We start from the raw sequence: 27,295 nt of genomic DNA, 5'->3' as shown, positions 1-27,295 counted from the left end.
TGGACTTGAGGGGGGATCGAAGAGTGGCTATGTGTGTTGCGGAAGCTCTGGCGGAGGACGACTAGCTATCGGCGTCTGTCCAGCTTCACGGGCGAGGAAGACCGACGTAGGCGACAAAGCTCGACGAAGACCATCATGTCGAAGCGGCAAGGCTGTCTCGGCCGTATACATACACGCAAGCACGCAAGCTCAAACTCCACTGCATCGGCCCTTTCGTGACTTACAAGGTGTAATTCTGGCTCCCAAAACGCTGCTGGCCAAAGTGCCAATGGGAAGCATGGTACAGTATACAACACTGAAGGCTAACAGTACACCGGCTATAAACAACGGACGCAAAATGCAATTGTCTTCGATGTCTCATCCCACAGCACAGGAGCTCTTTCCCCGAGGAGAGTGAGCCTGTCTCTATTCACCATACCAGCCTCAACCACTCTCCACCACCAATCTAGTAGTGAATCGCCTTTCCATAAGTCGCCATAGCCGCCTCCTTGAACGCCTCCGCAAGCGTCGGATGCGCATGGCTCGTACGTCCCACATCCTCCGTCGACGCTCCATACTCCAACGCCAGTGTTCCCTCCGCAATCATCTCTCCGGCATTCGGTCCAACAATATGAATGCCCAGAATGCGATCCGTCTCCGCGTCCGCCAAAAATTTGACCATACCATCGGAGTCCTGGTTCGTCTTTGCGCGCGAGTTGGCGCTGAAGGGGAACGTGCCGGACTTGTATTTCACCCCGGCTTCTTTCAATTCGGCTTCGTTTTGGCCAACCCAGGCGACTTCGGGGTGGGTGTACATGACGCTGGGGATGGCGCCGTAGTTGACGTGGCCGTAGCCCTTAGTGATGAACTCGATGGCTGCGACGGATTCTTCTTCGGCTTTGTGGGCGAGCATGGGGCCGAAGGTGCAGTCGCCGATGACTCGGATGTGGGGCAGTTTGGTGCGGTATTCCGAGTCGATTACGAGGCGGCCGCGGTTGTCGGTCTCGAGGCCGATGGTTTCCAGGCCGAGACCTTCGGTGTATGGGCGACGGCCGATGGCGACGAGGACAACGTCTGCTTCGAGCTGGAATATATGTCAGTATGCAAGTTGCGGGCAAACGATATCTCAACACAACTCACTGTCTCGTTCTTGCCTCCCTTGGCAGCCTCCACCTCAAGCTTGATCTGCTCTCCGCTGGCGTCACCGGTGTTGACCTTGGTGTTGAGCTTGAACTTCAAGCCCTGCTTTCCGAGCGTCTTTTGAATGTTCTTGCTGATCTCCGTGTCCATGCCCGGTCCACCAATCTGGCCCAAGAACTCCACTACTGTCACCTCTGAACCCAGTCTGCTCCATACACTGGCCATTTCCAGACCAATGATTCCACCACCGATGACCACCATCTTCTTTGGCACCTCCGTGAGCGCAATAGCTCCCGTAGAGGTGATCACCCTCTTCTCATCGATTTTGAGGCCAGGGAATGGTGTGGCTTCCGAACCAGTCGCAATGATGATGTTCTTTCCTCGCACGCTGGTCTCGCCGCCGTCGACCAAGTTGACCGCCACAGTGTGCTCGTCCGCGAATTTGCCCGTTCCCTTAATGTATTCCACGTTGTTCTTCTTGAACAGAAACTCGATACCCTTTGTCAGACCGCTGACAGATGTCTCCTTCGCCTTCATCATTCCCGCGAGGTTGAGCTTCACCTCGCCAACTTCGATACCGCGGCCCTTTGTGTCGTGGAGGATCTGGTGGTAGAGGTGCGAGTTGTTGAGGAGGGACTTTGAGGGAATGCAGCCGACGTTGAGACATGTGCCACCGAGAGATCCACGCTTTTCTATGCAGGCGACCTGGAGGAGGATCGATGTCAGTATGGATGCTCATCGCCGCATGGCATCGGAGCAGAAGAATATACCTTCAGGCCTTCCTGGCCAGCTTTGATGGCCGCCACATATCCAGCAACACCACCGCCAATGATGACCAAGTCCTTCTCCTCTGCTTTGGTTAGCTTCTGTGTTCGCAAGTCCGTCGCTGATTCTTCTCTTGCATACCAGTCTCAGTTGCGTATCCTCGTCGTGAGCATATTCGGTCCTGAAGAAGAGATGTGCTAAGGCGTGGCGTAGTTCGGAAAGTGTTCGTGGTCTGCGATCGGAGGGCGTTGCGCATAGGCGCACCGGACACCATGTTCTTCAGCATGACCGCGAGATACGATCACGAGAATATGGAGGATGGAGAAAGTGCTGACGGCGTGGAAGAGCTGTGAAGGTGTTTTGTTGGGCTTTCATCGGAAACATTACTTCTGGCAAGCTCAAGCAAAGCGCAGTGAGTAAGCCGTCTATTGCCATTGCCGAAGAAGCGCCGGTCCCGGATGTTAGAAAGAAGCACATCACCTTTCTCTCTCCTGTACCTCCGTGATCCCGCTCGAACTGCACCGCACGACTTGGCCCTCAGTGGCTTGGTGTGTATAATTTGAGCAGGAGAATGGAGGGAACCATGTGCAAATGTTCGCCGGCAAGATAGACGCGCGACCACCGTTGGCTTCAAGAGGCTCCGAGCTCCATACTGACCCGATGTCTATTCCGCCAACGTGGAGCGAGGAGCTGCAACAACGCTCTTCATGATCATGATCACCGCCGGCGTGCATACGATGTTTCTTTCATGATCCTCGGAACTGACTGTTCGACTGCACGGTCACGCTCTGGGCTGCGTGGAGAGAGTCTCAGCCTGATGGCAGTCCGCATCGTGGCGTGGCCTTGTGCTGCAGGATGAATCTTAATTCATTTCCTGTGCTCTATAGCCAGTCAGATGGGTCTATAAGGTTGTACGCCCTCCCGTGCCACTGCGCGCTGCGCGTTGCTCCAGATCGCACCAAATACTGGACTTGGACCATGGACGTTTGTCCGGCGCCGCACGAGAAGCTATTGAACTCCGACTTTCGCGAGAAGGAGCCGCAGAAATGGATATCGTGGCAATTTGCGGTCATGCTGGGCGCTGTGACAGCGTTCGTAATCTTTGCCGCCAACGCAGGCGTGCTTGTCTGGACGCGCAAGAACTTTCAGAACGTCGCTGGCATTACGACCATCTTCCAAGGCATGTTTGCAGGAGCATACCGCTGGAAATCGACATGAGCTACTCGACTGACACCTGGCTCAGGAGACTGTGATGTCTCGAATAACACAGCCACCATCTTCCACCTTGCCGTGAACATTCTGAGCACGCTTCTTCTCAGCGCCAGCAACGTATGTGCGCAGTTACTCTCCGCTCCAACACGGAAGGATATCGCCAAAGCCCATGTGAAAGGGCGATGGTTTGATATCGGGGTGCCCAGCGTCCGTAATCTATACCGCATCCCATTGTGGCGAACACTGGGCTGGATTATCCTCTTTGCCAGCTCTATCCCGCTTCATCTAATGTAAGCCAAGCCGTGGTACTACTCTTCGTGGGCTGGAGGATCAAATGTAACTCGGGAGCTAAACACTTCTAGGTACAACTTAGTCGTTTTTACCACATTCTCCGCAAGGAGCTACCAGACCGCATACGTCACCTCCAATTTCAGCACGACGACAGATCGGTGGAACGCGACGATACCTGGGCGCACTCAGCGTCAATTGGATACACTCGTAGATCTGCAGCACAACTTTGACCAACTCCGCAATCTGACAGTCAGAGAGTGCGTCTCTGCATACACAGGGTCCACCAACGCCGCCAACTGGGGAAACCTGCTGATCATTGCATCGAATGTCGGCAATTTACCTCCTGTCCTCGCCATGAAGGGATTCGAAAGCACAGATGGGCCTGGTTGGGCTCGCGACATCCGCTGCGGAGTGGGCCAAAACCTGACCGTGCAAAAGAACACCACTGGTTGCGTGATCCTCAACGACGGGAAAGACAAGATCATGGGCATTGGTTTCTTCGCCCATATCGACTACTGCCTAGCCGAGTCGCTGGAACCCAAGTGTACAGTCCGTATAAGCATGATGGTATTGGCGATTGTCACGCTGTGCAATCTGCTGAAAGTCATAGTCATGCTCATTACTGTGACGAGCGGATTTGCACCTCTAGCCAATATTGGAGATGCCATCTCATCGTTCCTGGACGAGCCTGATATCACGATGGAAGCCCACGGACCATTGACCATATTCGATGTGCGGAATCGGGAATGGCAAGATCGCGTTGCAGCTGGTCAGAAACCTCCCCAATTCGATCGACGCGTACACTTCTGGTCACATGCCGTGTCGATGGGTCGGATTTCGCGTTGGATGTTATTCATTTTGCTGTGAGTCAAGTGTCCGCCAGTCTGTACTTCCCACGAACTAACGCATATCCAGTTCCGTAACCTTGTGGATAGGAGGGTTGCTCGTCTGCGGAATTGCTGCATGGGGTGGAGGTATTCAAGCGAAATCTCTCGGCAACCCTACAAATGCCTACACAGCCGACACGCTGATCCGCACCACGCACCACGCTCGACGCTTCGATCTTCTCCAATATCCTCCTTGTGAACACGCCACAAGTGCTGATCAGCTTCGTGTACCTCTTTTACAACAACGTCGTGACCGGAATGCTTCTCGCACGAGAATACGGGAACTATGCCAGTACCCGCAAACCCTTTCGTAATACCCGACCTGTCGGCCAGCAGAGGACTACGTACTGCCTGCAAATGCCATATCGATACCTCCTGCCACCGTCGGCCAGCAGAGGAGTACGTACTGGCTGCAGATGCCATATCGATACCTCCTGCCACTGATGGCGGGTATGGCGCTTCTACACTGGCTGGTGTCGAGGAGCATATTTCTCGTGCAGATCGAGACGTACGACGCGTCCGGGTCCAGCAAAGATACGCTCGTGGACACAATCAACGCCTGCGGTTACTCCGTCATATTCGCGATTTCGGCTTTGGTCTTGGGTTTCGCTCTTATTGTCTCACTCGGCTGTCTATCCTACAGGAAGCTTGACCCGGGAATTCCCGTCGCCGGACCTTGTTCATTGGCGATCAGCGCCGCGTGCGCGAATGTTACGGAGGTATATGCTGCGAGAGGACCTGTGCAGTACGGCGTGCTTATGAATCGGAAGCCCGATGCTGACGGCAGGCAGTACTTGGGATTCTCAGGACAAGATGTAGAGCCGCTAGAATGGCGGAAGGAATACTTGTGATTCTTGACAATCTTCAAATCGTCAATCTGTTGTTTCCGATCCATCCATTCCAAATGACACCGTTCTCTCGTGCAACGTCCTCGGCTGAACGTTCGTGTGCGTCTCTCAGACTGCGAATATCGACCTTGCCGCTCTGTTCCTCGCGCATGAGACCTAGAGATGCGGCTTCTTGGAAGACCAACGCTGGGAACTCCATTTCCGAGTATTCGCTGGCAAGTAGGAGTAACAGCCAGGCCACCTCTCGATGGCCACTCGCTGCCGCAGCGTGAAGACCAGACTGCATGTCTCCGATCGGGTCCTGAGGTCTTGTCAGTATGGAAGTCAACAAGTCCACAAAGCTCTCCAGCGCAATTACCTGGTAACGAAGGATGTCTTCAACAGGCTTGCTAGGTCCCGCAGCCTCCGGAATCAGGTCCTCCTCATCCTCCTCGGCGCTTTCATCACAGCTTTTCAGCAAATCTGCAATAGCATGAAAATCTCCCTCCCTGCAGAACTCCAGAAAAGCTCTGCACTTTCGATCCTCAGGGTACGCTCTCAGATAGGATTCCTCCTGCAATAGCGGGAAGATATCGATTTGCTGTTGCAAACCACCCTCGTTGTTCAAATCGACTAAGATTTGCGGATTTGAGTTTGCACTTGATGAAGATGCTGCAGCTGGGCTTGTGGTGATGTCTCGCGTGCACACTGGACATTTGGAGACTTCGTATGCTTCGATCAGGCATTCCCAGTGGAGGTGGTCGCCGCAGGAGAGTGTGACATCGTCGGGCACGGTGTGGGGTGTGTCGTCGGTCATGCTGGTGTCTTCTGCGGAGTCTTCATCGTCGTAGCGCTCGACTTCGACTTCGAGAGGTTTGGAGCATTTGGCGCACGCGGATGCCATGGTGATGATCGAGTTGAGTGTCGAGGAATGTGGTCGTTGTTTGTGGTTGTTGAAAAATAGTCAAGATCGTTGTCTTATCGATAGAACCGATGCTTGGCGTCAGATTCGCTCCTTCCAAACTCGCTTCTCCTCTCTCTCTGTCACCATGATGCATCAACTGCATGCTCGGTCGCACAGCCATCGAGCAGGACATCGGAAGTTCGTTTGACATCGGCATCTGGAGAGAACGCGTAAAGCTTCATTTGCACCTCTGACTCGACGTGAAGTCAATCAGCCCTGCCCTTTCGACACTCCAACCTCAGCTGTGGAACTTCTCCTTCTCAACGGCCATGCGACGGCCTCATCACCATGGGTCCGAACGCGCCGATATGCGAAGCGCTGAGTGAGCTCTGTTATTCAAAACCAAATATCAAAGACTTCACTCTGGACGAACATGACCTTGAAAATACATGCCCGTTGGACATCGGTCGCCACAATACCAATCCTCAGCAGCCCTTGGGCGCCTTGGAGAAGCTACCACTCGAACTTTTGAGCAACGCTCTCGTCCAGCTCGACATTTTGACTCTCATGGGCTTCCGACGTGTCAATCAGCGAGCAATGCAAGTGATCGACTCCATTCCGCAGTTCCGGACGATTACTTGTCACGATCTGTCAGCTCTGCGCGGCATTATCAGCATTCAAGCGGGTGGCTACATCACATGCCAGGAGCTCTACGATGCAATGAGCGCCTCTCTATGCGTGGAGTGCAACGACTTTGCAGGCTTCATTTATCTGCTAGACTGTACCCGAGTCTGCTTCAATTGCTTCACCGAGAAGGATCGATACCTGCCACTCACCCCTGCCGAGGCATCTCGTAGCTTTGGCATCGACCGCGTCAGCCTGATAAGTACCTCACGCCAAATGACCAGTGTGCCTGGGTGCTACTCGTCACACGAGAAACAATGCAATACTCGCCTGCTTCTGGTCGACGAAGCGTCTGCACGGATGGCTGGAGGAGCGCTGCATGGATCGGCTTCGGCAATGGAAGACTTTGTTGCTCGATCTGCATCTGAGAAGCTGAGCAAGTATCAAGAAAGGTTCTCCGACCGAGCGGATGGGCAGCATGGGCCACGCGCACGGCGACCTGCGAGACTCGGGTCATTGGCAAATCCTCGTTTGGCATTCGCAAAGCGTTTCATGGCAGTTGTGCGCGCACCTTCAGCCAGCTCGCCGGAAGCTCTTCCAGATTGGGGATTTCACTGTTTGGGATGCAGGAAGCATTACCACACCCTGCAAATGCATTGGAGGAGAAAATTCAATGTGAGCACGTTTGATGATCATATCCTAGAGTGTGGATCTGTCGTCGACGGTAAGCACGTGGCCCTCACAGCCAGGCCGTCGAGCCGATGATATTGAGCACGAAAGATAACCCAAATACGGTATGTCCACAGCTTCTCTCGAAACTTTCTTCTTCAGCTGAGCCATCCGCATGTCATATTCTTGCATCTGCGCATGTCATATCTCGTGCCTTGCTCCTGCGCGATGCGTCTTCAGCTAGCTCCACCATGATGCATTACATGCGTGCTTGTGTCGCCAGGGTTCGTCAATCAAACGGCTTCGTTTGCAATGAGGCGGGCGATCGGTGGTCCCGCTCAAAATGCACTGCACGACTTGCACCTCATTGGCTTGGAGTGTGCATTTTGAGCAGAAGAACGGGCACAGCCGTGCTGCGTTTGTGTCTTCCGTGAAAATTTCGAATTTGAAATTCGCGGAGCCTTCAACTTCCTCCTTCATCTTCATCGAAACGCGCAGACAAGGCGGCATCAGCATGGTGTCCTACGAAGTGCGCCACATCGAGGGTAAGGGTCAAGGCCTGGTGGCAACTCAGAAGATACCTCGAGGGTCTGTCATATTGACCGACACACCAATTCTCTCCGTCGAATGTTCGAATTGGGACGACCGGAAAACAGCGCAACGAGCCATCGAAGCGGCGCTGAATCGCATCAGCAAGCCAGATCAAGCGATCTACCTCTCACTCTACGAAGGTAGACCAGAACACCCAGAGAGCAGCGCTGCGCGAATCTTCCACACCAACTCGTTTGAGTCCGCGGACGGTAGCAAGTTCGTGCTGCCTTTGATATCACGACTCAATCACTCCTGTGTGCCCAACGCCGTGGCGGTTGACCGGGATGTGCACGCTCAAAAGGACATTCTTTCGGGAGAAGAGATACAAATTTGTTACAAAGAGACCTGGGATGAAGTTTTGACCGCCTCGCAGAGGAACTTCTTATACAAGCACCGCTATGGCTTCGAGTGCAGATGCAAAGCATGCCTTCCTTCGGCATATGGGAGGCTGAGTGATTGCAGGAGGCTCCTGATCGGGGCATTGCGCTTCGGTCTAGAAGGTCAGCAGCCTGTGGACTTTCGCCTGCTGTCCCAACTGGTCGCCGGCAAACCCAATGCAGATTCCCTCCTTCGTGACGCTGACTGGCCACCGAAGGTGCCGTGTGTGACGCTGGTAAGACTCCAAGGCATGCGTCCCCCCCATGAACATGCAAAAGCTGATACTGCTCCCTTATTTCACCAGCCACATAGTCCCTCTCAACAGATCGAATACACATTCCTTCTCGCAAAGCTCCGCGAAGCAGAAGGCCTCAACTGCATGCGAGTTGCTCGAACATTCTTTGAAGCTGCTTCATTGCTGCTGGAGCTCCAGCGTCATTACGGAGAGCGGGGCATGGTTCGTCACACCATTGTGCTCTTCGTGGAGTCCTTCCGCTGCCACGAGGCTTGGATGAAGAAAGCTATCCATCACGCGGCCTGTGCTGGCGGTCCGACTGGTCAAGCCGCGACTAGTTACCGAATTATCTTGCAGGACATGCAATTGGGCTCCGTCTTGATGTGCTCGAAGCAGATGGTCAGTCAACATTCGCCTACCATCCCACCATCACAACAATTCCGAGAGCTGACCTTGACGATGTCGATAGATCAAGAAGGATACTTCAAACGGCGACCAGAAAAAGAAATGCTATGTCGTAGCGGTGGATGCGCAGAAGAAGAAGCCGCCAAAGTATCTCACGCTTTCAGAGGGGGAGAAACTCTTCGGAAGGAACTGAGGTTCAGATTGCAGACCGCAATCATCAAGATGTAAGGCAGCGCGAAGGATGGTGTGGGCGACGGTTGTAGCCAGTGGGCCACGAGATCGAATGTTCCAAGCTCTTGGCAGGGGACGTTGTCGATTGGTGCGTTGTATCGAGCCATGGTCACAACCGTGAGTTCGAAAATAGCTGTACTCCCTGCGCAAGAACTGCCTTCCGCAAGAACTGCCTTCCGCAAAACTTTACTTGGGCTCAGCGTTCGTCTTGTCCCACAACTTTTCAACTGATTTACCTGCACTTTCCACTGTCCCCACGCCTCGAGAAACATCATACCTACTACGCGAACAAGCGATCAAGGCCGACCATCAACTTGCGCTTCATGCGCGAGCTAAGCACACGCACGCCCTCGATAAACCTCGTGCACTTACCAACTCGAGTGAAGACGAACAACGACGTCCACGATGGCCGCCACGAACAAGGACTTCAAGATGCTTCAGGTTGAAGTCGATGAAGGAGAAGAGGACAGCTACTTCCGATTCCAATGCGGGAAACAAGTCAGATATGTGACAATCGCGGCTGGGGTCTACACGGCAGACGTGATGGTGTTCGCGCCTGATCTCTTCACTGTCCTACCTGCGTTTCCGCCTGGAGACTGGAATTATGGATACATTGGCAAAGATCCGAAGACCGGGACACCGTGTTTCATCGAGACTTCCCGAAGACAGCTTCCGGGTGTCGAGGATGTCTGGCACCCGACCGACGTGGACCATCTGGACGTCGTGTACGGAGAAAGGCTGCGCAACGGGGTCTACCGGGTGACCACTGCGATGTTCGCCGAAATCATCGTGGCGAAATTTGCGGTATTTGAACATGAGATTGGCTATTCCAACAGCGAATGCGCCGCGTACCAGTGGATCGAAGGACAGAACATCGGCCCGAAGTTTCTCGGCAATCTCGTCGAGGACGGGCGAGTCATAGGGTTCCTCATGGGAGACATCACAGACGCAAAACACGCCGACATCGACGACTTGTCATTATGCCAGGAAGCGCTGCGGCGTCTGCACCAGCTCGGCATCCTTCACGGGGATACGAACAAGCACAACTTCCTGATCAAGGACGGGCGGGCGGTTCTGATCGACTTTGATACTGCGCGGAAGTGTGACGACCAGGAGGAGTTTGCGAAAGAGCTCAATGGCCTGGACGAGCAGCTGAACGATACTTCGGGACGCGGAGGGATGATTATTGAAGAGCCTGTTGCAGTGGATACAGCGACATGCGCCGCCAGCGCTGCCTCGAGGTGAAGTCCGTGGACGGGAAGGAGCTTCCCAGCGGCTCAGGGCGATTGTGCCATCGTGCAGCAGAAGATGCAATGCCGAGCATCTACGATCGTACCTGTCCAGATGAACCCATATGACAGCCGAAGGACTAGCCGCGTTATGTATGGCACAATTTGGCAGTCGGATGGCAGATGAAGTTGGAAGCTCTCCTCCATTGCGTCATTACTACGTCGGAGGGGAAACGGACGTGGGGAAGGCGCGATTGAGGCAGCATATGATGATGCTGCAACTTCTCTGTAAACAAAACGTGCCATTGTCTCCGTTCCATCAACTACCACACAAACCATTTGAACTACTTTTCGGTGAGTACCATACCACTGCCAACTCCACGGCACCACAACACACAACAACAGCATGTCCTTCCACATCACCACCAGACGCCTTTTCGCTGCTGCCCCGCGTTCATTACCGATCCGCCAAACCGCTCTCTTCTCCTCACAAGCATCATCTCTCACTTCGAGACTGACATCGCCTCGTAGAGCACTTCAACCAAACACCAAACAATCACACCACATCGCCAAAATGTCTTTCTCCAACGCCGACACCGGTGGCAAGACCGCCGACCCATACGTCGCGAAGAACTCCCAGGACCCCTCATTGAAGGAGAAGGCCGAGGACTTCACCACCTTTGCCGAGAAGACCAAGTTCTGCCTCCTCACCACCAAGAACAAGGACAATCTGCTCGTCAGCCGCGCCATGGCCATTGCCGGAAAGGTAAGAGATACCCGTGTGGAGCCACAAAAGCATGCATGTAGAGGACAAGGAGGAACACAGCACTGACACAACATACGACAGGAGGGCAACGGTGTCGACCTCATCTTCCACACCAACACCGAGTCCGGCAAGACGGATGACCTCCAGAACTCGCCTGAGGTGAACGTCGGCTTCATTGACTCCTCCGGCCAGTGGGCTTCAGTCTCCGGCGCCGCCAAGGTCGAGACCGACCGCTCCCGCGTGCGCGAGTACTACTCCCAGAGCCTGAAGGCGTGGTTGGGAGATCTTGGCGACGGCAAGCACGACGGTGGTCCAGAGGATCCTCGCATTGGCTTGATCCGCGTCAAGGCCCACACCATCACCTACGCCATCTCCAGCAAGAACATCGTGACCAGCACCATCGAGGTTGCAAAGGGCGCTCTCACCGGCCAGACGGCGCAGGTCAACAAGCTGAGGCACTTGGATGAGTCCGAGCTCCAGCAGTGTAAGTTGTGATCGGGTGGTGAGTGGTCTTGGTAGCGTTCGTACTGATCACTACGTGTAGGGCGATCATCGTAGAGGCCTGAGTCCACAGGCTACGAATAAAAGACCACAGGATCAGATATGGCTAGATGAATAGTGATGAAGCTCGAAAGCACAGTTAGCGGCTAGATCAGTCAATCCAGAGCGATGTTGTATATCATGACTCACAGACGACCAGCGTGGAGAAGAAGTGCAGCGGTATCACCAGAAGACGATGTTGTTTTCTGAAAAGAACGTCGGCGCCCAGCCATCAACCGCGATGCCGTTTCGACCAAAATAAGTCTTGCATTCGATCCTTCCTGTATGTTCGAGCGAATCAGTATCTGAACAAATTGACTTCAAGGACTGCAAAGCCTCAGAACTTGAACTTCGACCCTATTCGTCTCCGACTTCCGCCTGAGCACTGATGCAACAGACAGATTCCGAGCACAGCTCTGGTGGCTTTCATATGGCCTGGCTTAGCCTCAGTGTCCTCCCAAGTTTGTTTAATTATGGTACCGCCGGCTCACTGGAAGCGAAGAAAGTATGGCAAGCTAAACTGTCAGAACCTGCTTATAACAGGCCTTCTCCATCCTCTCGAGGTCCAGAATGAATTACAATTTCCACCAACTTATCAGAAGTCATGGCATTCATCTACTACGACGAGTGCGAACCACGCAACCCTCTTCTGAGTGTTCGTCAGTTCGATAAACCAAGCGACCGCAAGGAACGACTACGCCGCTTCCTCTCGTTCTGTCTCGCAATCGACTACAACCTCACCGAGGAGACTCCAGACAAGCTCTCAAAGGAAGATCTTTTCATCTTCGTGGACTTGGCACGGCGATGTTTTCTCTTTGGCCTTACGCCTGGCACTCCGGCTCGAGGTCCACAAATTACGGGAAACGCATTCGCATACCCATATCTCAAACCCAGAGATTTCAACGTGGCCGACACCGTGGTGCAACAAGAGCTCCTGGACCCAGCTGTGGCGCTTGGGATACCGTGCTCGGTGGTCGTTGTGATGCTACGGTCATTCGTCGGATCCTTTAGCTTGCTGCAACCGGGATATAGAGCGCAAATCTCCTGGCTCTCAGTCACCACAGGAACGGACAACCTCGCTGCTCGATTCTTCATGGAGAGGAATGTGCTGTTTGACGCTTTGCTTCCGCCTTCGCCCCACTTGTCAGGCTTCCGAGGCCTTCTTGGGTGTCGGATGAATGGAGTGCATGGAGACTTCTTCGAAGCGATTCGAGGCCCGAACGACTACGATACGACAGCCCTTGGGGACAACAAGCTCGCAAACGAAGCAAGGTCGCCGAAGCCACCGACAGCCCCCGAGAACGATCGGCAAGAGGAAGGGTGCCTCGAGGTGTGTTGGGTTTGCAAGCGTGCGTTGCTGATGGTGAAGTGCATCTCTCCTTCAGAAGATGATTCATGGGTGGTTCGATTGTTGAGATACTGGGTGAAGCCTCGAGAGGACCGCCTGTGCGGAAGATGGGTGTGATCTCTGAGCAAGTGGAACCGGATGTTGTTTCCTGAACGAACGTCGGCGCTCAGCCACTGACCGCGAAGCCGTCTGGACCAGGATCCTTGGTATCGATGAGTCGTGCGTGATTGGCACAGTTATGCATGCATCCTACAAGAATAGCCGCATATCTTGCGGACTTGTGCTTTTGCTGGACGAATCCTCACATATCGGACACATTTTATTTCTTCCCTACTATGTCCTCACTAAAAAATGCCACCTTGGTATGGAGCCTGGATGATCGACGTCTTAGCCAGCCTCTTCCTCGTGCAAAGCTCTTCGCCTGTGATTCGTTGATAATTTGAGTTCGGGACGCTTTTGCGAGCTCCGAGAACTGGATCGCTAGGTACCGTGCACATCACAGTTGGGAGCATCCCGTCTGGTTTTCTTTCACAGTTGAAGACTCTCACCCAAATATCCTCCTCTGAGCGGTTCCTGTGACACGGTGTCGGTGTGACGGTCCTGCATCTTCTCCCGCATCACCTTGGCACTCGCCATTGACCACAGCTCTCGCCCGCCATGAGGTTCGTTGCACGCCGTCCCACTATTGCTGCGTGCCCCGCCGCCTTCACGAGACCGTCGCTAACATATTCTCCTCACTCAACAGGTTCGGCCAGCAGCTCCGCAGCTCTCTCATCAAGGACTGGTACTACTACTACATCGACTACGAGGTCCTTAAGAAGTCCCTCCGCACCGACTTCGAGCACACGCCGCTCGTGCGCACCAATTCCGGGCAGAAGCGCAAACCATGGTCGGAGGAAGATGAGCAGCGATTCGTCAACCAGCTCGAGCAGGAGTTGGACAAGGTCTTCACGTTCCAAAAAGTCAAGAGCCAGGAGATTATCCGTCGGATCAAGTCGAGCGAGCGGGAAGTGAATGAGGTTATTACTCGGGCGGAAGCTGCGCAGCAGAATAACGAGCAGGCGCAGGCGAATGCTCCCACGGAAGATGAGTTTCTGTTGCTCGAGGAGGATTTGTCGGACATCATTGCGGACGTGCATGACTTGGCCAAGTTCACGCAGTTGAACTATACCGGGTTTCAGAAGATCATCAAGAAGCACGACAAGCAGACGCATTGGCATTTGAAGCCTGTCTTCGCGGCACGATTGAACGCTCGACCGTTCTTCAAAGACGACTACGATGGCACGGTGGTCGATCTCTCCAAGCTGTACGACCAGGTCCGAACACGAGGAAACCCAACAAAGGGTGATTCAGCCGCCGGCGAGAAGCAGCAGAATTTCGTCCGTCAGACGACGAAGTACTGGGTGCATCCTGACAACATCACCGAGCTGAAGCTCATCATTCTCAAGCACTTGCCGGTTCTGGTGTTCAATCCGAGCAAGGAGTTTGAGAGGAAGGACTCTGCCATTTCTTCGATCTACTACGACAACCCGGAGACATGGGAGCTATACGAGGGACGATTGAAGAAGACGGAAGGTGCGGAGGCCATCCGTCTGAGATGGTATGGTGGCATGGATGTGGACACAATCTTCATTGAGCGCAAGACGCATCGAGAGGACTGGACGGGTGAGAAGTCGGTCAAGGCTCGTTTCTCCACGAAAGAGAAGAACGTCAATGCGTACCTGCGTGGAGACATGACGACTGAGCAGATCTTCGAGAAGTCGCGGAGAGATGGAAAGAAGAGCGAGAAGGAGATCAACGATTTGGAAGCATTGGCGAAGGAGATTCAGTTCCGGGTGATTGACCGCAAGTTGGTGCCGGTTTGTCGCTCGTTTTACAACCGCACGGCGTTCCAGCTTCCCGGAGATGCTCGTGTACGTGTATCACTCGATACTGAATTGGCCATGACAAGAGAGGACAATCTCGATGGTCGCAAGCGAAGTGGAAAGAACTGGCGTCGGATGGACATTGGCATCGACCACCCCTTCAGCCAATTGCCCCCAGAAGACGTCGAACTATTCCCATACGGCGTGCTGGAAGTCAAGCTTCAAACGGCCGCCGGACAAGAACCTCCGGAGTGGATTCGCGAGCTGACGTCCTCCCATCTTGTGGAAGCTGTTCCCAAATTCTCCAAGTTCATCCACGGCTGTGCATCTCTCTTCCCATCCCGCATCGACCTCCTCCCCTTCTGGTTCCCACAGATGGACGTCGACATCCGCAAACCCGTTAGCCACAAATTCGGCATCGAACGACCCGGCCAAAGCACAGATGCGAGCACAAGTAACGATCTCGACGATGACACGGAAGACGAACTTGACATTGAAGATGAGGAAGGACTCGAAGACGACGAGAACGTCCGCCGTCTACGGGCAGCCCGCGATGCTCTCGAACAACACGAACTCGACCGAAACCTCAGCAATTCCAACGGCGATCCGAACATCATGGACGAGGAGGAACGCATGTCTCATAAGCCTCTCGACACCACGGAAGAAGACTACCCGCTCTATGACTCCGATGACGAGGAAGAAGCTCTCGCCGAAGCGAAGAAAGCCGGCGGATGGACTTACCGCTTACGACTGGCAAAGTCGTATGCGAACTTGACTGCCGATAAGCTGTTCTATGTACTTGGCGCTATCACACCTTTCCCGAAGCCAACGCAAATACCCGATCGTGAGGGAAAGATGGGGATCCCTGCTGGTCGTGGGATCTCAGAAAAGAGGTTCAAGGCGCCGAAGGGGAAGAAGATCCACGTTCCTGTACGAGTCGAGCCGAAGGTGTCCTTCGCTGCCGAGAGGACGTTCCTTGCATGGGTGAGTCCAGTCCATCCGTGAAATCATGATACATACTAACCCTTTCTCACAGCTCGAATTCTCCATTATCCTCGGCTCGATCGCCGCCACGCTCCTCAACTTCGGCGACCGCATTAGCATGGCCGCCGCCGTGGCTTTTACCGTCGTCTCCGTCATCGCTCTCATGTACAGTATGGGCATCTTCCTCTGGCGCGTGGATAGGATCAAGCAGAGGAAAGCGGTCAATTATCACGATAAATGGGGTCCGTCGTTTTTGTGTCTGGGATTGGTGGCTTGTGTGGGTGTTGCTGTTGGATTCAGGTTGAAGAGTGGAGGTGATGGTGGGTTGAGGGATAAGTGGTAGGGAGGGCATGGACGAGGGAGAAAGGGACGTGTATACCTCCGCGGCCGTCGTTGAAGACGCACAGCGTAGCTTGCCCCTGAGTGGCTTGGACTGTGCAGTTCGAGATGGAGCTCGAATAGATGGGTTGTTCTATAGGCGGGCATATTGTACAGTAGTGTTGACAGAGATGACAGGACGGGTCACGAGGTCAAGGCACGTTATAGGTGTATAGTAATACACAAACAACTTCTTCTCAGCCTAGACTGCGGAGACTTGCTGTCTACCACGGAACCAGAGAGATCGAAAGCCGAGATTCGCTTCAGCTCTCTTGATGCCTCCGAGGAGAAGGTGCTATATCGCATGAGCACGAAGTCGACAATCGCGGTCAACATGCGAGAAGCATTACCTCTACGCCATTGCAAGTCCAGTTTTTCGTTGACTGATTACGCAGGACAATCAAAATTCTTTGGACTATCATTGTAAGTTAGATCTTATTGCCGTGCTTGTCATTCGCATCTCCAATCACCCTTTCTCTCTCGTGACTCTTCGAGACTATGCCCTGATTGTGCTCGGCAGCTATCTGTTGCATGAGTGCTTTGTGGACAGTCGGAGAGACATGAGATGACTTTCCGGTTTGCGAGGCCGTACCCTCATCGAAGTCGATTCCTTCACGTACTTACTGACTCGCTCGCTCATAATCATTGCTCGCAAGCATTGCATCGCAATATCTCGCTGCTCAGCCGTAGCTGGCTGGGAGCTCCCTCCCGCATAAAAGAAACGCCAGCCTTAACACCATCGCTTCCCAAAGTAAATGCACTTTTAACTCCCTGAAATACCACAGCTGGCTCACGAATTCATCTTTGGCTTGGACTTGGCGTCCTTCTTTGCTTTTGCCTCTGCCTTCTTCTGCTTCTTTGCCGCCTCGACCTTCTCCTCATTCTTGCGCTTGAGGCTGGCTTTCTGCTCATCCGTCTTCTCCTGCACCTTGAAGAAGCCTTCCAGACGAGACTGCTGCCCGGACTTGAGATTCTTCTGCAGCCGAGACGCGCCGCTGCGGACTCGGTCCTCGGAGAAGCCCTTCTCCTCGACCAAGAACTTGACCAGTCCGTCGACATCAGGCGCCTCCCACTTGAACTCGCACTCTGGCTCATCAGCTTGGCGGACGTCCGGCTCGAGGAACAGCTGGCGTGCGTCTTGGTATGGCCAGTCTTCTGGGAGTGTGTACTTGCCCGACTTCTCAATGTATACGACCACGTTCTCCAACGTCTTGTGCTCCTTGATCAGCGCCAGTGCACTCTTCGGACCGATGCCTTTGACGGGATCGAGGTAGTCGCAGCCAAGAAGAATACAGAAGTCGATGAATTGCGTCTGATCCATCTCCAGTCCCTCCAGCACACGATCGAGGTGGATCTCTTGCACTGGCTCCTTGCGCTGTTCGGCGAATGTGAGTTTTCGCACGAGAACAGGTGAGGCGAATGTGAGGGTGTCCATATCTTCTGACGCAGCAGCGAAGACTTTTCCTCCTCGAGCCAGTACCGCACACTGTGCCTCTGCTTCGGTAGGTGCGATGATGTATGGAATACCCATGAGCTTCAGCAAGCGCTGAGCCTCTGCATTGTGCTCCCGAGTGACCCTCACTGTCCGCCTACTGAACTTCTCCACGTCCTCTGCTGTTCCCGTCTCTTTGGCCTCCTCGTGCGACTCTTGTGCCTCTGACTTGCGCTGGAATCGTTTGGCGAGCTCTCCGGACTTGAGCTTTGGTGGGGCGCCGTCGAAGACGTAGACGGGCTTGATGCCATTGTCGACGATGCGTAGTGTGCGGTAGAACATGCCCATCAAATGTGAGGTCGTTTCGCCGGTGTCTGACATGAGCTGCTCGCCGCCGCTGCGTACGGCGACGAGGAACGAGTAGAGGGACATGGAGGCATCGATGGCGACTTTGCGGCCGAACTGTGTCTTGATCTCTCCCTCCTTCACTGCATCGGGGCAGTTTTCCTTGATGATCGGGTACAGGCCTGTGATGATGGTGAGTGTGGTGCAGTCTGGGTGAATGAGGATGAACATACCTTTGATACCCATTGTGGCGGTGATTAGTGTGTTGTGTGCTGTGAGAGGGAGGATTGTGTTGTGTTGGAGAGAAGATTGATTGAGCTACGAAGAGAGAAACAGCTGCGACGATCTGGTGGTGGAAGGCACTCTCAGGTAGACGCGAGTATGACGCGCCTGGAGGCCGACGTGTAGGCTGAGTGGTTGCATGAGGTCATGTTCAATGGAGTATCTTAGAGGCTCTTCCAACAAACCTGAAAGGCTGACGGTCTACCTCGTGTGCTCGACGGCGTGCACGCTTTCTCCCAATGTTCTGCTTGATCACGTAGTTCTACCGTAGCGAGTTGAGACGTCCTCCTCTCCTTCTCGAGGAGCGAAAGCCCTGCTTACATAATCAGAGTATTCTCCAGAAGACAACACCTCATTCCTGGTGAGATTCGCACTATCTCTTCGCTTCAACAGATCACATCCGCGATGGAGCTCTGTCCTTGCTCGATGTGTCTTCACCAGGAGAAACTTCTATTTACCTCTGCCGCGCTCGAGCTCAATACCGCTGCAAAATGCTGGTGTTGTCACGGCCCACGTCGACTCCGAACCTGTGGATCGAAGCATCGACCGGAGTACCGACCGTGGACGGACATGTACCTTTATCAGTGGGCTCGAGCAAAACCTTTTTACGCTTCCAAAGCTACTATGGTTCTACACCGGACTAGTCTCCGACACGACTGGAGGAAGCTGAAAAAGAACGACACTTCTCTGCGAAAGCAAGGTAGCCGTTCGGCCACTGCTCCACGTCTATCCGTCAGCCTGAGTACCCGAGGCACAGCATACATGGACGCAAAGTCAAGGTCACTGGCGACCCATCATCCAGGAGCCGTGTACCAGCTAGCCTCGCCATGATCTGAATATGACAGCGAAGAGAGTCGGTTCTGCCACTTCAAGAATGTCAGCCCGCATTCATATGGCGTCGCTGACTGCATGCTGAGCTCGCGCCATGCTCTCTCCTCCAATCGACTTCAACGAGAGCCGAAATCATGAACGGCTTCTCCAGCTTCTCGACCGCCTTCACATGAATCGGCTAGCAAAGGCGCCTTCATGTCTACGTCAGTCCTCGACAATACTGTCGTTGATTGAGATGCCTTCGGTGCCTACAGAAATGAAGGCAAACAGAGCATATCTCAAGTCAAGCCATACGATTCGTGAGGTTGTACTTCTTCCTGTAGGTTTACTTACTTGACCAGTTAAAACGAATACTATCCGCACGCCATCTCTCGTCTCATTCGCTACCTTGCGAGTGCACATGTCACTTCGTGACCGAGCATTCCTCTTACGAGCACAACCGGCGTCCGGCTAGGAACTACTCACCATCAAACGAGTTCCCTCTGATTCAACAGGCCGAGAAGACCAGATACTCATAATAAGGAAGCAGCCGCGGCGTCCGTCCGGTTTCACATCGCTCATTGCTCCTACTCTCAGCCCTCACAGCAGTACACGACTGTTCATTTTATTGCAAAATGTTCGTACTCCAACCTCGCGCCTGGCCCGTGGCTCTTGCTCTTGCTATTCACGCACACGGTTTGTCGGAGCTACAACCACCTCCCGTTGCCGTCAACCAACCCGACGGCTTGGCTGCTCATGACCCAGTAATCACCGCAGCGCCTGTCCGAAGGCAGGACAACACCAACATCATCAACGCACAGATATGCGGATACACGGGCGGTGCCCCGGATCAGCCATACACTTGCTACGCGAGCTCGACATGCAAGAGCACCAGTCTCTGGTTCGGCTGCGTCGCCGGCGAAGACTTCCCGACAACTCCGACGACATGTTCGATCAGCGCCGTCGGTAATGCAGTCGGGTCCGTCCCACTACTCACACCGGACATGCTCTACTGGTATCCTCTATCTTTCAGCGCACTGCAACTCTGAGCGCCACTAACCCGCGTCTCATCAGCGACGACTACTGCGCAACGATATACTCCGGCTTCTACAAGCAGGTGTATTGCGTGTCAACGTTTCAAGCCTCCGTGGTCCTCCTCGCTGTCACGACTACAGACGGTGTGGGCCCGCTGCCACCCTCCATCGGTGATAGTGGGGCGGCGAGCTCAGATGCCCTCAATAGCCTCGCACTACAGATCCTATCGATTGCGTCTCTCGATGGCTCCGCCTCCACCTCCACCTCCGCGGCCTACTCTACAATGAACATGCAGAGTTCCATTGCATCGTCGTCGGCGGGCGTGGTACCGCTGCCCGCCGCACCCGCAACTATTACCCAAATTATCGTCCAGCAGCCTCCACCCGAGTCAACAGCGGATATGGCTCCAGCATCTCCCCCAGCCGGCACCCAGATGATCTCCAGTCAGCCTTCGTCGGCTATCGCTCAACCACCTGAGACCTCCGCCGCGCCTTCGCCGGTTGACTCGCGGGCTTCCGGAGTGGACATCATATGGCTCAGCGGATTCCCAGGTTGCTTCCTCGCGATTTTGATGGTAGTCCTCGCGATGTGAGCTGGGGATGATCGGAAAAGCGAGATGGTGCGGAAAATGATGGTTGATGCTAATCGATTCGACAGGAATCATGGTCGATTCGGCGACTAAGCTTGTGTGAGGGAGTCCATGCACACGAAGGACTTGAGGTGCAGGGAGGGACTTGAGGTGCAGGGAGTGGAAATTCTTTCAAGTCTGAGGGAGTCTGGTTCGGGAAAACGTTCCCGACAGGTAACAGTCGTATATTGAGAAATAAGATCAAGAATGTACATCTCCATCAAACCAAATTCCCAGCCCATATATCGCACAAATGGTCTTCCTCCTCAAATTTCGTAATGCATGTGCTCGCACCCAGAGAGGGTCTGAATTCTTCAAAATGCTCAATCCACCTCCAGCAAGCTCAAGCCCTCGATCCCTCCTTCAGAAAGTAAAAACCGATGTCCTGTTCCTTGCAATGCTCAGTGTACCTCCCTCCCTCCATCGTCGAATCCATGCGTAAGTATGTAATAATGTACAGCAATGCAGAAGAATAAGTAGCATGTACATGGGAAGTTTTCCGAAATGTTAGGTCTTTTCCCTTTTGTGTGCTGGAGTCCTCGCTGCTCTTTCTCCTCCTCTTCCCTCCATATCTCTCGTCGTTCCTTGGGAATCGTCCACACGGCATTATTGTTCCAAATCGTCCGGTTCGTTGATTGGGTGCTTCGTTTGCGTCGACACACGTCATTGACCGAGCAGGTCGATCGATGCCTCCCTCCGCTCGAGGCTTGTGTTCACACCAAGCCTCTGGCATCAAGTCACCAAGAAATCCCACCCCTTCGTCCCCAAGACATCCTCCCAATCCCAACTGCCTTCCTCGTCACCTCGGTCCATCCTCGCCCAAACCTCCCGAATCACCTCCCTCGCATAGCGAATATTCCCCAACTGACTCCACTTCTCCAACCGCTCCAAAGCCTTCTCAATCTCCCTCCTCTGTCCCTCCTCCCACGCCGCACAACCCAGCAAGAACAACGGCATGAGGAGGATACTCTGCATCTCCTCAGGCAAGTCTCTCAAGTACGACAGTCCCTGATCGACCGCTTCGGTGAACACAGGCGATGGAATGGAGGGTTGAAACGTGCGGTAGAGGTATATCCAGGTGCATTGGCGGTAGAGCAGCGAAGCGGCGTATCGGGGATTGTCGGGAGTGTGCGGACATATCCAATGGCGCAGCGCGGTGTCGATGGCGAATGCTTCCTGCGAGACGTCAAAGTTGTGCCAGTGCCGGCCTTGGATGCCACGCAGGGCGCGGATGGTGTCGCGGAGGGAGCGGATTCGGGCGAGGAGGTCGAAGAGACCGTCCAGCACGCCGAGGAGGTTCCCGCTGGAGGAGGAGGAGTCGGATGAAGAGGTTTCGTGAAAGGAGCGCATGAGGGTGAGGGAGCGGGCGTCGAGAGGGTTTGTTAGGGAGGTGATGGAGGAGGAGAAGTCATGGTAGAGGAGGAATTCGAGGATGAAGGTGCGGAAGGTCGGGTCGGAGAAGGTGTAGGAGGTTTCGGTGAGCATGCGTTTCATGGCGTCGAGGTGGGTCTGAGAAAGGTTGTTGTTAGTTAAGTCGTGGTTAGACAATGAATTGACGTACGCGATATGATCCGGTGAGATCTCCCGCGCAGACTGTCTGAAGACACAGTACCAGAGCCTGCGCGATAGACGAGTCTCCATAGAATTGCATGGCTTCGGATGATTCTTGTCCCTCGGCAGCGGTGGCTTTACCAATATCCTCAAACAGTGAGTTGAACGCTTGACTTCCATGATGCTCTTGACAAGTCTCCCATGCTTGATTCGTCTCCTTGCTGGTCGCAGTCAGGCTGCTCCCCGAGAGGAATAGCACACTGTGCAGCAGACCCTTATGTTGCAACGCACGTTCGAAGATGATCGTGCGAAATGGATTGTAATTGTCCGTTAATGACAGGCAATTGCTCAGGCGTTCGGTGAAATATGTCAGAAAGTAGCTCGACACATTGCTGCCATCCATTCCTTTGACGAGCGGAGGTAGGTTGGGTGACTCCGTCATGGGAGCTTTCACTCGGCCACCACGCCATAATTGCTTCGGTTCATAGCCACTACAAACGTAATTGTTCTTCTCGCAATTCGTGCAGAATGGCTTCGTTTCGTCGCACTTCTTCTTCCGTCTGCGACAGGTGCCACAGCCTGTTTTTGATCTGGCATGGGATGCTTTTTGAGGTCCAATGAATGGTTCCTTCCTCGGTCTGCCACGTTTCTTTGGCGCTGTGAGGGCCGTGGATGGTTCGATGTCTTTCAGGTCGTCTGGAGAGTTCAAGTCCAGTTCCTCGATTTTAGGTGCGGTGAGAATGTCCGTGCATGGAGTATTCGCGGTGTTGTACCCATCAACATCCGTCTGGTTATCGGTGTCCGGAGTGGACTGATCGGGCGATGAGCTTGCATTTGACGAAGAGTACGCCATCCGCAAAAGGAGACTTGATCGACAACGTGGCGAGGGCGATGTAGATGCTTGATACGTAGTGCCGCAAGGAGAAGGTCGCGTCATTACTTCCATGGCTTGGTATGGATTGTTGGAAAAGACAAGCCCAGGTCCAGTCTCGATTATCAAAAGTGTCTACCGGGCTGGACGTGGGGCAAGCGGTATGCAAGGTCGTGGTCTAGAGTCAGGAGGTTGCGCAATCCGTGTACTTGACTCAAAGGCGGGAGTGAGCGGAGCGGAGCGGAGCGGTTCGTGGCAGTCAAGAGACCGCACCAGATGAAAAGATTGGAGACAGTCGGTGCCGGTATAATCAAGACACACAAATGTTCGCAAACAGTAACGCAGTCCAAGGTCCAGGACCACGTCGGCCTCATTGGGAAGATGTATGCGGACCAAGGTTCGGGCGAAAGACACTTCCGGGCATCACCATGAACCCATATGACGAAAGCATGGACGAGAACCGGGTCGAGGCGTGTGATGTCCGGCCAGCATTCAATAGGTACTCGTACTAGTGAAGATCAGGCGAGTAGTCAGATCTACTAGTGTAAGAAAGAGGCGGTGGTAGCGGCGCAGGTCGGAGAACTGAGGTCCAAAGCGAATAGAAAGCGAGGCTAGCACGCGGTGAGGGAATGCGAGCTTAGGAGGACGTTGATGCGAAGGCAAATGATACCGAGACTCGCGGTGCAAGATGCAGTTTGCTGGACTGCGTTGAAGATCCTCGTCTCGTGCCCGCTACTCGATTGGCTCGGCCAGATGCTGGTGTCGGCAGTTTCCTTCTCGGGCGAGATTCGAGATGCTCGATGAGGTGCAGCTGAAGTTGCAGATGGCTGTCGTTTCGGCGGGCATACGAATCCAGATGCTCACATCATCTGTACAGAGGTCGCTTCAGAATGCAGAGGGCGTGATGTGATTGGCGAGCAGGGTCCACTACGGGGCGCATGAGAGGCCTGGTCTGGGCTGCAGGGCATCGCGAGCATGGACCAGGGTGTGGATGTGAGGACACTCGCAAGCAGAACGCCGCATCGATCGTTCGATATGCATCGCGTCAAGCTGGCGAACAGATCACTGCCGACCGTGTCTTGCACGCACATTGGTTCGGTCATCGTCGGCACAGTCGAGCTGGCCCCAGAAACGTGATGTCGAAGTTGCGGTGAGACAGCGAACTCTATCCGATGTCAATGAGGTACTTCTGCCACACCCGTCGCAGAAAAGGCAGACGCCGCGTGCTGCACCCATCCATCCGGCCAAAAGCGCGTTCATTTGGCCTTGTCAGCCAGCCGCGCTCCTGCGGCGAGCCTCGGGTGGTCGCTGCGGTATAGACGCGCAAGTCCGACCAATTTTCGGATAGTCGACAAGGTACTCGGATACCTGCGTATCGCAATTCATGATCATGCAAGTCCATACATTCCATCACACTCGTCTCAGCAGGACCACGCACCCCTGTCTGTGGTTGTTGCGGCTCTTGCCAGGAATGGACCAATCGAGTCGATGAGAAACGGGAGCCGTTGTCAGCAAACGACGACAAGACTCCAAAGAGGATGCGACCCCATGCTTCGGCTGTCAACACACGCCGAGCCGCCGAGCGCAGTTGACCGGCGACGACGATCGGGAGCGGCAGGCTGGCAGCATAATCGGCGCTTATTTGCCGTTTCCAGATCACATAGATGTCGGTAGGATGGAGTGATACGAGATGGCCTCGGCTTGATGAGTCGGTGATGATGGACGTGCTTGATGAAAGTGTGAGAATTGAAGAAATTGTAGTTCTACCTTGTGATTTGAGTTTTTGGCAGTCGGAGATCAAGTCCAATGCTGCCCTCTTTCTCCAGCTTCTTCAGGTTGTTTCGCTCCCACGCTCAAGTGGATCTCCTGCACTTGGACATGACTCGTACATATAACACCTTGCGCGCGACTGCGCACTCATATCGAGGAAATAACGACATGCCGCCGGGATGATGAATCTGCGGAAGAGTGTGAACAGACCTCGCCAGCTGGTCAGCATTTCCCGCAGCTGTACGATCTCTTGCAGAAGTAACCACATCTCTGCCGTCCTGCAGGCTGCAGCAGATACCAATGTGGCGCGGACTTGCATGTCAGACTTATTGTCTGCCGATCCAATAGGTGTCGTGTCAACGCGTCTGAGGAGTCCGAGCCTGAGCTGTCCAGATGACCGGTACGAAGATCGGCTCGCCCATCTCGTGGGCCCGAGGAGAATACGAACAGGGCAGGAGTGCAGCTCGCTGTGTCACCGACATGTTGACGCACGTTTCAAACCCGGTTCTGGAGAGCTTGGAGGATCTCCAAGGCTGCAGTGTCACTATTGGAGGATCAGCGCTCCACACCTGCGCATACACCTCCAATGGCGACCATTCGATCAAAGCATGCGTCTTCCGCAAGGTCAATGTTCATGGATCACAGGACATTCGTATGGCGAGATGTCCATAGCACGGCACGTGGAGCTGAGACGAATGACTGATGTGACGAGACGGGCCAGTTCGCATGCAGGAAGGGATGCAATACGAAGCCTCAGCCAAGTCCGGGCCAGCACGTTCCTTCTCGAGGCTTGAGGAGACGGGTCCGTCGATCGCTTCTGCGGCCCCATCCCACCTCTGGAATTCCTTGCAGGATCTCTCGCACTCGTTCTACCCCGATCGGACAGATATGCAATACCATGTCTTGTGGAGTACCATCAATGGTTGTACATGTCTCCGTCTTTGCGCAATAGACATGTGGAGAACATGCAGTGTTTTGATGTGATCAATCACGAAGAGACTGCTATATATTGCTTCCGTTACACATGCTATTGTCACTTGAAGACAAAAGGAACTGCCGGCATCGGGTACCACCTGGACGTCAGCTATGCAAGGAGGATACCTGCTCCAAAGTCGAGGTAGGAGGTACGTACGATCAAGTATGATGTTTCGAATGTTCTACTTGCCACTCACGACATACTTCCACCCACCATGCCAACATGTCAAAGGCCGAGCCGATCCGAAGCAATCGGTCACACGGCACTCTCTAAGTTTCGCATGGTCGTGAACCTCTGCTCGAACGCGGAACGACTGACTATGGCGAGATAGTGGCCAGACCACACTCCCCGTCAGACGAACGGCTCCACCACGATCTCGAGACCTGCCTCAGACTAGTCTCCGTGACGAGCGACACTCGCTCGATTTGATGCGATCATCTCAGGCTGCCCAGCTGGAAATAGCTCCGCCTTATCCATCGACATCAGACTTCAATCGACACAGATCTGGGTACACATACATGCAAAGCGGGTAGTGACGGCAAAGAAGCAATCTAGAATGCATCTACCGAGGATCCAGGTCGACCACATGGGTACCGACGTTGCTCTCTATGTCAATTTGTCAATTGCCTCATACTTCGTCAACGACGCATACAGCTGGAACCCAAAGCTCACCGCTCCCAATGTCCTGCGCCGATTACAAGTTCTCGAGATTGTGCTTATTCCCAATCGGAACAGCACATACGTTCCGGATACCCGCATCGAACACGATGTCGCCAGCTCACATAGTATTCAGAGCACCCCAGCGGCGGCTACCCACTACAGCTCAATCTCAAGAACGCCAACCACGCAACTCGATCACCAACCACCACGAGCCAGCTACAGAATTCAAAAGCAACAAACACCGACCACCTCACAACCCGACATCTCGATAAAGTACCAGATAACACCACCACCCTCCTCCATCATCGACCAACCAAAGCCACCAACGACGAACCGTCCCAAAACCACCGACCAAGTCATACCGACACATCCTCGCCAAACCATACATTAGTCCCGCTCTAGCGCCGTGCGTGTGGCGGTCAAAGTGAATCCAATCCTGCACTCCACCGGAGGGGATTCCAAACTCAAATTTTGGCGTTCGTAATCAAGCTGTGGGAGCTACCTTCACCGCATTCGACCGGACTTGACTGGACGCCACTTTGGGGCCGGTTTGGAATTGAGCTCCGGTGAGCGGTGATGATGGTTCTGTTTAAGTCACTTCGGTGAACCGCTGTTGACTGACCGCTGGTTTGTAGATCTGATGGATTGGCGGTTTGCAGTTGAAACAAGAATTGGTTTTGTGGTACC

At 53.9% G+C, this 27,295-nt stretch overlaps 10 protein-coding genes across 10 annotated transcripts; 6 read left to right on the top strand and 4 right to left on the bottom strand.

Moving 5' to 3' along the window:
* Positions 1–445: 445 nt before the first annotated feature.
* Positions 446–2,230, bottom strand: LPD1 (dihydrolipoamide dehydrogenase; the record flags this gene model as incomplete). The annotated part of the gene is made up of 4 exons (XM_003851529.1): positions 446–1,063; positions 1,120–1,824; positions 1,890–1,969; positions 2,026–2,230. 4 exons carry the CDS (start codon positions 2,168–2,170, stop codon positions 446–448), a joined length of 1,548 nt encoding a protein of 515 aa, XP_003851577.1.
* Positions 2,231–4,463: 2,233 nt separating this feature from the next.
* MYCGRDRAFT_44207 (uncharacterized protein) lies at positions 4,464–5,125 on the top strand (the record flags this gene model as incomplete). The annotated part of the gene is made up of 2 exons (XM_003851717.1): positions 4,464–4,618; positions 4,675–5,125. Coding segments are annotated over 2 exons (606 nt in total), but the record flags the coding sequence as incomplete, so codon positions are not given.
* Positions 5,126–5,174: 49 nt separating this feature from the next.
* On the bottom strand, positions 5,175–5,999 carry MYCGRDRAFT_17773 (uncharacterized protein; the record flags this gene model as incomplete). Its single annotated transcript, XM_003851528.1, has 2 exons — positions 5,175–5,423; positions 5,481–5,999. Coding segments are annotated over 2 exons (768 nt in total), but the record flags the coding sequence as incomplete, so codon positions are not given.
* A 3,571-nt stretch (positions 6,000–9,570) lies between these two features.
* Positions 9,571–10,383, top strand: MYCGRDRAFT_86592 (uncharacterized protein; the record flags this gene model as incomplete). The annotated part of the gene is made up of 1 exon (XM_003851718.1): positions 9,571–10,383. The coding sequence occupies one exon, from the start codon at positions 9,571–9,573 to the stop codon at positions 10,381–10,383; it is 813 nt and encodes a 270-aa protein (XP_003851766.1).
* Positions 10,384–10,897: 514 nt separating this feature from the next.
* On the top strand, positions 10,898–11,813 carry MYCGRDRAFT_104937 (uncharacterized protein; the record flags this gene model as incomplete). The annotated part of the gene is made up of 3 exons (XM_003851719.1): positions 10,898–11,133; positions 11,215–11,617; positions 11,678–11,813. 3 exons carry the CDS (start codon positions 10,942–10,944, stop codon positions 11,689–11,691), a joined length of 609 nt encoding a protein of 202 aa, XP_003851767.1.
* Positions 11,814–13,598: 1,785 nt separating this feature from the next.
* MYCGRDRAFT_73357 (uncharacterized protein) lies at positions 13,599–16,213 on the top strand (the record flags this gene model as incomplete). Its single annotated transcript, XM_003851720.1, has 3 exons — positions 13,599–13,683; positions 13,767–15,870; positions 15,923–16,213. 3 exons carry the CDS (start codon positions 13,679–13,681, stop codon positions 16,211–16,213), a joined length of 2,400 nt encoding a protein of 799 aa, XP_003851768.1.
* Positions 16,214–17,038: 825 nt separating this feature from the next.
* MYCGRDRAFT_100567 (uncharacterized protein) lies at positions 17,039–18,271 on the bottom strand (the record flags this gene model as incomplete). The annotated part of the gene is made up of 2 exons (XM_003851527.1): positions 17,039–18,207; positions 18,259–18,271. 2 exons carry the CDS (start codon positions 18,269–18,271, stop codon positions 17,039–17,041), a joined length of 1,182 nt encoding a protein of 393 aa, XP_003851575.1.
* A 1,481-nt stretch (positions 18,272–19,752) lies between these two features.
* Positions 19,753–20,834, top strand: MYCGRDRAFT_94029 (uncharacterized protein; the record flags this gene model as incomplete). Its single annotated transcript, XM_003851721.1, has 3 exons — positions 19,753–20,096; positions 20,192–20,740; positions 20,810–20,834. 3 exons carry the CDS (start codon positions 19,753–19,755, stop codon positions 20,832–20,834), a joined length of 918 nt encoding a protein of 305 aa, XP_003851769.1.
* A 678-nt stretch (positions 20,835–21,512) lies between these two features.
* Positions 21,513–23,184, bottom strand: MYCGRDRAFT_109947 (uncharacterized protein; the record flags this gene model as incomplete). The annotated part of the gene is made up of 2 exons (XM_003851526.1): positions 21,513–22,289; positions 22,342–23,184. 2 exons carry the CDS (start codon positions 23,182–23,184, stop codon positions 21,513–21,515), a joined length of 1,620 nt encoding a protein of 539 aa, XP_003851574.1.
* Positions 23,185–25,365: 2,181 nt separating this feature from the next.
* MYCGRDRAFT_94027 (uncharacterized protein) lies at positions 25,366–26,999 on the top strand (the record flags this gene model as incomplete). The annotated part of the gene is made up of 3 exons (XM_003851722.1): positions 25,366–25,624; positions 26,016–26,096; positions 26,392–26,999. The coding sequence occupies 3 exons, from the start codon at positions 25,366–25,368 to the stop codon at positions 26,997–26,999; spliced, it is 948 nt and encodes a 315-aa protein (XP_003851770.1).
* Positions 27,000–27,295: the final 296 nt, after the last annotated feature.

Source organism: Zymoseptoria tritici, chromosome 6 (genome assembly GCF_000219625.1).
Source record: "Zymoseptoria tritici IPO323 chromosome 6, whole genome shotgun sequence".
Taxonomy (NCBI): Eukaryota; Fungi; Ascomycota; class Dothideomycetes; order Mycosphaerellales; family Mycosphaerellaceae; genus Zymoseptoria; species Zymoseptoria tritici.
The sequence above is the reverse complement of the archived record's forward strand: the minus strand, read 5'-3'. Positions and strand labels throughout refer to the sequence as shown.